At 36.1% G+C, this 11,550-nt stretch overlaps 1 protein-coding gene across 1 annotated transcript; it reads right to left on the reverse strand.

The window, feature by feature from the left end:
• calhm6 (calcium homeostasis modulator family member 6) lies at positions 1 to 5,891 on the reverse strand. The gene is made up of 2 exons (XM_015058766.1): positions 4,778 to 5,891; positions 1 to 943 (listed from the first exon to the last, which is right to left on the reverse strand). The coding sequence occupies exons 1-2, from the start codon at positions 5,300 to 5,302 to the stop codon at positions 518 to 520; spliced, it is 951 nt and encodes a 316-aa protein (XP_014914252.1). The 5' UTR covers positions 5,303 to 5,891; the 3' UTR covers positions 1 to 517.
• Between the last annotated feature and the right edge of the window lie 5,659 nt (positions 5,892 to 11,550).

An 11,550-nucleotide genomic window follows, 5' to 3' on the forward strand; every position in this document is an offset into this window, starting at 1 on the left:
CAGAGTGGAAATAAATGAGTCTTTAATGATGAAGAAAACCTCCAAAATTACAGAGAATAATTAACACATGCATTGTAATCCAAAGACACAAGGGCGTAAGAAACATTTACAGGACCAAACAAAAAGATCTGGCAATAAGGGGGAGAAACAGGGAGGATATATACAGGGACAGTGATTACTGGATGGGAGACAGAGAATGATTTCTGGTGTTCAGCAGTGGTGAGAGAGATGGAGGTGCCTAACAGAATTACCAGAAAAACATGAAGATATGTGAAACAATAGCAAAAATATGGTCAAATTCAAAAGTAAGTAGAAATTCTGAACATAAGTCCACAACAATACAAAATTGAGACAAAATATAACAAAACTGAAAAACAAACCAAAATCCTTCAAATCATGACTCCTTACAACTGCCATGAGCATACATATACTTTTAAAGCTAAGAAAATTCACTTATATCATGTTTAGAAATATATCCTAAGCTTTATTATTCTTCCTCTATCAATTTAAATTATTTTCATATTGAAACCATTCCACCATCCACAAAATGGAGAACAGCAGGGTTGTCAGTTGACTCATTTGATCTTACTGAAACCATCCTAATCCCATCACTCTCCTGGTTTGTCTCCACATATCGATGCAAAGTGCTGTAGAAGTGATCTTTGGTGCTAAACTTATATAATAAGGAAATTTTCTCCCAGTCCTTGTTGGAGGGAGTGGTGATGTTTGCAGGTTCCATCTGGTTGAAAAAGCTCTTTAGGTTTCTCTCAGCAAGATCTTTAGCGTGTTTATTGGTGTATAAATCCATGAGCTCACTTTCCTCCTGAGCATATGCCCTCCAGAACTTTAGTTGCTGATAGCTGATGGGCGAGTTGCAGCGAGCCAGGCAGATGATCAGTAAACTGGACAACATGATGGAGGTGATGACAAGCCAACCTAGAATCTGTTGTAACCATCAAAATAAAAAGATTATTTATCACTATGGCCATTTACCATTAGTATTTAAGACTACAACCTACTGCAAAAAAGCACCAAATTACACAAAAAAGAAGGAATGGTCTAATCTGAACATAATCTCTGGAACACATACAGGTGACAATGTAAATTATTTAAGAGCTGGTACATTATCAATCAATCAACCAAGTTTATTTGTGTAGCACATTTCAGAAACAAAGCAATTTAAAGTGATAGACAAAATTTCATTAAGCTTTGTGAAAATTCAGGTATTTTTAATAATAAGTCAATGAGTAAAAATCAGTAACATCATTGCAAATTTTTTTATAACATAAACCACCTGCTGAAACCAATACTTAATGTATTTATGTCAGAACACTGCAAAGTACTACTGACAATATCAGCTGTTTGCTGTCAAACAGCACAGCAGGGTACGCAGATGTAAACTATCTTCAAAATAATAAAGCTTGGATCAAAACAAAAAGCTCCTCTTTTAATGTAAATGTAATTTTATTTATATAGCACATTTTCAGCAACAAGGCAATACAAACTGCTTTACAGGAATTAAAAGGAAACACAAACAAAATAACAAACCAAAGGAAAGAGCAAAAAAAGAGAAAAAGAATCTCATGTTGATCTAAAGTATGTAAACTAGGTGCTCTTGTTCAGGGTTGCTAAGTATCCTCTGGTCTAATGGACTCTTTGCACCTACGGCGTTGACGTTACATCTCCAAGAGCTAATGCGGCTCACTTGTTTCCGCTTTGAGTTACCATGACTGGTAGAAAAGACTAAGTCGTATTTCAGATGCAAAAAACCAATACTATTAACATTGTTGTCTTCCTAATATAATGGGCTTTTAAGTTTTCGTTAATTTCCAAGCGATCCTGAATTAAGAAGATGGCTTGTAAATATCTGTCGCTACCAGCTAACGCCGCACAGCAAAGTTTGCAGCCTTCGCTTCACTCCGGATCAGCCTAAAACTACCGGGGATACGGATGGTAAATAAAGGAGCCTCCCTGAGTTATTTCCATGGAATCACTTCTGTATTCAGCCTGAAAGAGCGAGTTTATGGGAACGAGAGAGCAGACCAGAGCCAGACAGCCGAGCAACTGATCCGCCTGTACATACTGCTGTAAACACCTATCTGAGCTCTTCACAAGAAACATGCAAAGGTAATAAAACAATATAACATGGAGACATGAAGCAACACGGTCATATTTTTCTAAAAGCAGCAACTTTGAACCTGAACAGTCAGCTGAACCAGATCTCTGACACCAGAGCTGCGCTACTGTTAAGCTATGAGGCTTGTTGAGCTCCGTCAGGCTTCGTAAGTAAAAACTCCCCGTTAGTCTGTGACACTAACGACAATAAACACACATAATATACTTGAAAATTAGGTAAAAACATTGTCCGTTAGAATGTTTAGATACTTAAATAGCACATTTTTACAAGAACAATGTCAGAGAATATTGCCTACTAGCATAAGCTAAGGTTAATGTTAGCCACAAAGTTTAAGTAAAACTCACCTTCGTATCAGTAAATGTATAACGAGGCGTACATCTTAAAACCTCTCTCCAGCTGACTTGTTGGGGCTTCGGATCGATGTACAAACCTTGGCCAAGCCCTGCAAGCACCTAATGTAAATGATATTTGTATTGGATCGGAAACAACCAAGCCGCTTTTCCCCGAACGCGGAAGCTGAGGTGCAAAGAGCCCATTCCATTTCCGGGTTGGAAGAACAAGAGTCTAAAAAGTAGTGTCGATTCAAAAGTTTCCTCTGGGCTTCTGGTCTCTGCATCTAAATAGTGAGAACTCTACAGTTTCTGAAAAAATAAGCTAAAGAGTGACTAATCTTAGTCCTTTTCTGGGTTAAAAGTGAATACTCCACATTTTCTAAATAACTGATAATTATCTAAAGATGAATAGCTAAATTCTAAGTTTGTTCTCAGTCCTTTAATATCAATTTGAAAAGTGTTTTTCTGTGTCTGATGTATTTTGGACTAAAACATCCTTGTTCTTCATCCAGTGATGTAATTAGAGGTAGGTAGAGCATCCAGAAACTGAGCTCAAATAAGAGTAGTGATAACTCAAAATAATATTACTCAAGTAGAAATAGAAACTCCATGATCCTCTCACGTCCATCCTTTGGAGCTACTGTCTGGCCACAGACCAGCCAAACTCTAACCATTTGAAAGTCTCTATAATCAGGCCTGAAAGGTTTTATATCAAAAGCCAATTAGATGGCTAAATCTGGCATTCTGGACTTTTCTACTTTTATAAGTCATGACCTTTTAAGACTAATTTTTAAATGTTTAAACAGACTTGCACCTAACCCATTAAGTGAATGCATACAGAAATTGCAGGTCAGCAGTAGATCTACCAGAGCAGCTTTACATGGATATTATAAGGTTCCATTCCATAGAACCACTTTTGCTCAAAGTGCTGCGTCTGTGAGAGGATCTGCAGTTTGGAACTCACTTCCTGCCAATTTAAAGTCTGTAACCAGTTTTAATATGTTCAAAAAAACAAACAGAACTTTAGTTATGTCAAAAATAGAACTGTATCCACTCTTAATGTTTTTATGTTTCATTGTTTTATATGCATTACTGTGTTGTGGGAAAATTTGAAGGTTATTTAAGGTTACTATGATTATTAGCTGAATCTTTGCATAGCAGTATTAAGATTCTTGTGTGATGCATGAGCTTTTGAAAAAGGACTTCTGAAGGAGTTTAGTTTCTCTGGCCTTAACATTACAATGAAGCCATTGGGTTGTTTCTTTATCTCTCTTGGCTCCTTTAAAGGAGCAGTATCATGTAAAATCTACTTTTTTAGCTTTACATTGTGTTATAATCTTATTCCCTAATCAAAAACATACCTGGAGTGTTACTTTGATTCTTTCATGCATGTCTGAGAAATCCTTTCGTCTCACATAGCAGCCATTCAACTGTGCATAATTGATTGGAAATACCATCACCTTCAAGGTGCAGCTACTCTCAGGGCTGCAGTTTCCAAGCTTCTACCTCACAGAGCAGCCTTCCCTCCTGGCTCCCTGCTCTGCTCCTTCAGACTAGCCAAACACCTGGTGGAACTGCACATCTGCTGATCTCATACCAGTTACTTCTTAGTGCAACGCTGGTAACAATGTTGTTAAAGGGTTAATAGAAAAGTCATGTTCTGATGACTTCCTGAAGACAGAGTTTCAGAAAGAGCAGGAGTATTTAAAGAGTACAGAATCCCATCAAAACAGGAAGTAACATTTCTTTTAAGTCATATTTAATATATTCAGCATTTTTATGACAACTGAAGGTGACATAGTTACTTGATTATCCTATGAAATGGTACTATGTGCCTGGAAACATAATTCTGCCCCTTTAAAACTATTTCTAGAGTTTTTTTCTTTTTTTTTAAGGTTTCTCAAGTAAATGCAGCCAGATACAACCCTCCTGTGATTATCCATCCATCTATTAAAGACACTAAATAGTCTGCAGTGTAAACATGTTGTCAAATCAACACAGCTAAAGGTTATATTTATACTAAAACAAATATAGTTGTTCTCATGTTTTCTTGTTGGGAGAACGATTTTAACTAGCGATATTTGAATTCCATATTTCTTCATCCTAAAATAGCTGCAAATGCTGATTTTTACACAAATAATTAACTATTTGATAGTCTAACAAACATTTGCAGTGTTTCCAGACAAAGATTTGCTGTACTGCTCAGTACCAAGTTAACGAATAAAGAATGCTGAAGTCTTTAATGCTGTGATGACTAAAGACTTGTGTTATAAATGGTAGATTGGGATCACATCAGAAAACTGCTTACCTGAGACTGAGATCTTAGTGTACGCAGAACCTCCTCATTACGTTTATCACAAGGAAGCATGGGAAGTTTCTTTGCACAGTCCAACTCAGAATTCATATCTTTGCACAAATACTGGTTGTAGACACTCACATTGGTTCCAGTCATTGCACACTCATAATAGTTACCATTAAGCAGAGCAACAGCAAACCAGCTGGACGGTGCCACCAGGGCTGTGGAACTGATTTGGAAGAAAGCTGTGCAAGTGGTAGCCAGGTTTTTCCAACAACACAACTTTGCCCTGTTGTGCCAAATACCTGTAAACAATATCCACATCTTTTTGCTGAGAATATAACCTAGCAGCAGCAAAGCTAATGCTGGAACCAACAGGAAGACCAAGCCATACAGGAAGTTCAGCTCGTTGCAGGGACACTTGAATGCCACCGAGGAGAAGATCTGCTCGCCTCCAGCTGTCAACAGAGCAACCAACCCAAAACCAAGGTTGGTCTGCTTGCTGGCAATATTCAGAATCGTCTTAAACCTATCCATTGGTAGCTGCTGGGTGACAGAGAGAGAGAGCTGAAATAAGCATTGCAGTTTCACTTCCACCCCGTATGTCTAAATGGCATCACCACAAATGTTGTCATTTCCTGGAACTCTTAATGTCAGTCGTGGGTTTAACTTGCTTTCTGAGCTTTGTAGCCAGCAAACAAAATTTCAGTTTGTACCTGATATTGAGATCCGTCTCCATGTGTGTCTCCAGTTACCTAAAGCAATCAAATGTCACACTCATCAATGCTGCCCAGATAGCACATGACGTTAAATCAACGTTGAATTATAGTTAGAATTGTTGATTTTTGGTTGAAGTCGACAAATGACTGTGGATCAACCATCAAATAACCATCCACCTCTAGCCAATTAACAAACGTTGAAACTGTGTCAATGAATCAATGTTTTGTGGTTGAAATCTTATGAATGAAATGTCTGATCAACATTGAATGTCAGCTGGTTTGCCGCACCCCCTTCCCTTAGTGATGGGCTATCTGAAGCCAGGCTTCGAGGCTTGTACCGAGTAAAAAGGGGGCGTGTCCGATGAAGCCCCGCTTCAAGGCTTGTGTTGTCTTGCTGAAAACCACGTGACCGGGTTTTACATGGGCGTGTGTTGTAGTTGACTGCAGCTGCAGCCAGACCTGCTTTAAATACACTTTGAAACCACGACAACGCATGAATATCCTTCTAGCTATCGTATTATATCATATTATAAACAATTTAATGACTTATTTTCGTCATAACTTGTTGCCTCTGCTGAACTGACAACTCCACTGACGGTCGGACTTCTTAATGCGCATGCGCGGGCATGCGTACTGACTGCATGTATGCTATCCTGACAGCGTATGGCTATCTGACCCCAAAGCAAGACAAGCACTTTGGCCAAAAATTGAAAAAGCAAGAAAAGAAGGCAAAGCTGCGGGATTCAGGGGCCCGTTTGGTTTCATCGAAGGCAAACGCATCATGGACATTTCTTCAGCTGGGAACTGAGATACAGCAGGAATTAGCATGAAATGATAGTGGTCAGTTCTGTTAATGGGACCTCTACCTCAAGGGGTTTTCTTTTCTCACTCTCCTAAACCGTCTGTTCATGTGTTCCATTTTTCAGATAAAAACTGATTTTTCTTTTGTTTCTTTTAACACAAGGGGACTAAAAGACTCACTTAAACGGAAAGCTGTTTTTTTGTTTTGTAAAGGACAACAAGCACACTGCACCTTTTTACAGGAAACACATTCTGATGCATCTGACATGAAGTTCTGGTCGCAGCAATGGGGTGATAAAATTATCTTCAGTCATGGGACAAATCGATCGGCTGGAGTCGCCATCTGCTTTTTCAGATGTCCGGGTAAGATTTTGAGTGAAAGAGCGGATGAAGATGGACATTGGGTAGCCTGTGTTTTGGAAGTTGACAATGTCCCATTAATTTTGTTAAACATTTATGGATATAATAATGATCAATACAATAAAAATCTGCTACATCAAATAACGATGGTTATTGCGGAGTTCACTGCTATTTTTCCTACAGGTCATATTATAGTTGGAGGGGATTTCAATTTAGCTCCAGATGAATGGATGGATCGATGGCCTTCACTGCTGGTAAAAGAAACCCTAAATCCTATTCTTAAGGAATTTGTTGTCGGATGTCTGGAGAGTGCAACACAGTGGAGTCAAACAGTTCACCTGGCACAAACCTAATGGTCAAAGTAGATCACGTATTGATTATTGGCTGGTTTCTGATGCAGTCTCAGAATGTGTCAAAGAGACAGAGATAGCAAACTGTCCCTTAAGCGATCACTGCATCATCAATTTAAAACTACAAAAACTAAATAGAAATTACAAACCTAATAATTACTGGAAATTCGATGCAAAGCTTCTTACAAACTTAGATTTTTGTCAATCTATTAAGGAACTTATTCTAAATATATCAAATGACAATTCTTTTAAAACACCAATTCTTAAATGGGAATACTTGAAATATAGCATTAGAAACATTCAATTAAATTTGGTAAAGATTTAAATAGAAAAAGAAAAGCAGAAGAGACAATGATGATTAAAGATCTTATGTCACTTTACAGAAAATTAAGTTGGAGTGATGAGGATAAAGACGCAATAAATAAATTACAATTTAAATTAGACGAGATATATACAAATAGGGCAAAAGGTGCTTATATAAGGTCCAGAGCCAGGTGGATTGAAGAAGGAGAAAAAAATAGTGCCTTCTTTTGTAACTTAGAAAAACGTAGACAATCAATAGCCTTATGATTGATGGAGTCGAATGTTCTGAGACTAAGAGAATAACACAGGAAGTATTTAATTTCTATAGTAATCTTTATAAATCTTCACATACAAAACAAAGTTCTTCAACTTTTTTTTTTTGATAAAGTAAGAAATCTGATTCCTGTTATTGATGAAAATTTTAAGGAAATCTGTGATGAAGAGCTAAGAATCTCCGAATTTGATATTGCTATAAGAAATATGGCGTCTGACCGCGCCCCCGGGCCAGACGGACTTACAGCTAACTTTTATAAACATTTCTGGGAGGATTTAAAACCTCTGCTGTTCCAGGCTGTAGCAGAATGTGTTGGAAGGAAGGAACTCATGGAAACTATGAAACAAGGCGTAATTAAGCTAATCCCAAAACCTGGTAAAGATAAGAAAAATTTAAATAATTTAAAGGCCCATCACTTTGTTGAACTCAGACTACAAGATCCTAACAAAGGTTCTAGCAGCGAGGTTAAAAACGGGCTTACCCGGAATAATTAGTCAAACTCAGTCCGGTTTTCTTAAAGGTAGATCCATCCATAACAACATCTGCCTGGTTCTGGACCTGATTGATTATAGTCACTTAATAAGAGATGATGGTTTTATGTTGTTCTTAGATTTCCACAAAGCATTTGATTCTGTGGAACATCAATTTATTGTTAACACTTTGAAACATTTTGGTTTTGGTAACAGTTTTCTTAGTATGATCACCATGTTAAACACCAACATTAACAGGGCACATGCTCCAGATTCAAAGTAGAAAGAGGAATCAGACAAGGTTGCAGTATTTCGCCTCTATTATTTATTATAGTCACGGAATTATTAGCAATAACAATTAATAACTCTAATATAGAAGGTTTGGAAATTAATAACCAGAAAATAATCATTAGCCAATTTGCAGATGATACAACCCTCTTCCTAAAAAATAAAGAACAAATTCCTTGAGCTCTAAGGGAAATAGAGTTGTTCTCTCAAGCCTTAGGGCTGCAGCTAAATATAAATAAATGTGAAATTATGAGTATCCATAACTGTTCTGATTCTTCAATTTCCGATATTCCAGTTAAAAATGAAATTAAATATTTAGGAATATGGATTACTAAATGTCAAGCTACTAGTGTAAGAAAAAAATTACAAGACAACATGTGGCAGAACCTTAAATAATTGGCTTCAGAGAGATTTGACGTTGTTTGGTAGAACATTATTAACAAAAACTGAATCCTTATCCAGGCTGACATATCCTGCATATTCCTTAGCCGTCCCTCCAAATCTCATAAAACGGATTAACAGAATAAACTTTAACTTCATTTGGAAAAACAAACACCATTACATCAGAAAAAGTGACTTGTTAAAAAATTATGAGGAAGGTGGTATTAAGCCAATCGATTTTGAAATTATGAATGGCACTTTAAAAATTAGATGGCTTCAGTCCCTTTTAAAATACGGTGATCTTATTTGGTTTGTTGTTCCATCGTTCATATTTCAGGAAGTTGGAGGTATTGAGTTGTTATTGAAATGTGATTTTGAATTATGTAAACTCCCCCTAAAACTCTGCTTTCCATCAACAAGTTTTGTTACAGTGGAAGTTGATGTTTAAACATAACTTTAGCCCCCATAATGTCCCACTGTGGAACAATAGAGCCATTCTATGTGGTAGAAAATCTATATTCATGAATGACTGGTGGAATAAACAGATCTGGTCAGTTACTCATTTATTGGATGGAAATGGTGAAATTCTCAGTTTGGAGGAATTTAACAGGAAATATGGAACTGACTGTTCATTAACAAATTATAAGAAAGTATTACGTAGCATCCCTGTTGTCCTTTTTTTGTCAGTTAAGAACAATTTATTTAATTTCTCTATTCCAAGACTCCACAAGATTCAAATTGAGTATGTGGACATTAGAGATAATAAATGCAACAACATGTTTTTGAACAAGTATTTAATAAATAGCATGTACCCAGGAAGAACAAAAAGCACAGCTCTCTTACAAAATTTTAACAAATCTGAGTCAAAATAAGGACAAATTATTTGAAATTTCCAATTCCTCCCAAACATAAAGAACTACATTTTAAAATGATAAATAACATATATCCTTCAAATGAGTTCTTAAAAGAGGGATTTAATTTTAATGTAGAGAATTGTAGTTTTTGTAGAACTCATTTGGAAACAACTAAACATTTGTTTTATGAATGTAAAGAAGTATCAAACTTATGGGATCAACTTTGTAACTTTCTGTCTTCTAAGGAAATAAATTTGGATTTTGTTTCCTTACAAAATATTCAATTTGGTTTATCCATTAAAGAAAAAAATATGGAATTTTTAGTAAATGTTCTGATTATTGTAACAAAATATTATATCCATAAATGTTGTTATGCAAAATGCTCCCTCTCAATTAATGCTCTTAAAAATGAATTTTCTTCCTTTAAGAGTTGTCTAAAAAAGATGCAGAATTTAAATGCAGTCAAATTGTATGAGTCAATGAAAGATTTCTAGTCTGTAGCCCCTAACATATCTTATTTTTTTAATCATTTTTGTTTCATCATTTAATTACCTTTCTTTCATTTTTTTCTGTTAATTTAGTTACCTTTAATAATAATTTTCTCTTGATCCTCTGAAATTAATGTGATTGTTAACATTAGGAGTTGTGATCTGTAATATTTGTTTGTTTTGACACGTTGTGAGTTTTTGTCATTGTTATTCCTTATGTACTAATAAAAAACAAAAAACAAACGATGCCTCGTGATCCATTACCTGGATCACGTGACTGCTTCATTTTGCGTGTCGGTTTTCAAAATAAAAGCGCGATGAGCCGTGCTGCTTCATGGGTTGTTGTCCATTTCGCTCATCAGAGGAGAATATTTGTCTTCAGTGGCCAAAATAAAATGAACATTGACCAACATATTTGATGTATATTGATGGCACTCATCAAAATGTTTTACTGGTTTTCTCAATTGTAGATTATGTTGTTTTTTTTTATAACTATATTTTTGTGATTTTATGATGTAAATCTCTTTGAACTGAATTGTTGCTGAAACCTGCTACACAAATAAACTTGATTGTCTGAAATGGAGCCAGGAAAATCTGACATCTGGGAATACTTTGAGATTATCGCTCACAATAAAATTCTTCTTAGATAAAAATAATTAACCCTCCACTTCCCAATTTCTCACATTCTGGATAGTTCCACTATTATTTGTAGTCTGATTAGCAAAGATATATCAGTCTTTCACAGCAGAAACAGATTTAAACTTGTTGCAGAACTAAAATTCAACATGTAGCCAAATATGAGGAATCAGAGCCAATTAGAAATCCAAGAAAAAGTGAACGCCCCAACAGACACTGCACTCTCAAGACATTAAAACATCAATTGTCTTTATTGTCAAATCCGTCTATGATATAAAAGAAAACCCAACACAACCACTGATGTTCAACATAAACCAGGATTAGATTGGCGACAAATAATTTTAATAATTAAAACGTATGACAATTAAATATGATTTAATTGATTATCCTGTTACTAAACATGAGTTTGATGAAAACTTTGTGACAATATTGCATTTAGTAATTTTTAGAAGTATGATCCAACTGAGTGACAAGACTGTTAGTTTCACCAGCAGATGTCACTAGTGAGTGATGAATGAAGCATCGCGTAGTTAACCTTTTTGCAAAGCAAAGGGTTGGAAAGCTTCATTGCTTCATGAGGCTTCATTTGCCCATCACTAGCGTCCGCCATCTTCTATGTGGCAGCAGAGGATCGGAGCTCCTTAAGTCCTGTTCTGTGTGTTTCAACCGTTTTACGAAACAAACTGGATTCAATGGCATTACTTTTCACATTCTGATCTTTCATCCTTATGAAAGATCAGAATTACTTGACTTGGCAGCCAGAAATTATCCTCTAAACAACTGAAAAATATTTCCTATGTAGCTACATTGGCCCGAAGTAACCGCTGATTATTAGCGTAGCAGCTAACGTTTCCATACTGT

This window comes from Poecilia latipinna, unplaced genomic scaffold, assembly GCF_001443285.1.
Source record: "Poecilia latipinna isolate Pla-1442-1.1 unplaced genomic scaffold, P_latipinna-1.0 Scaffold1571, whole genome shotgun sequence".
NCBI classification, from domain to species: domain Eukaryota; kingdom Metazoa; phylum Chordata; class Actinopteri; order Cyprinodontiformes; family Poeciliidae; genus Poecilia; species Poecilia latipinna.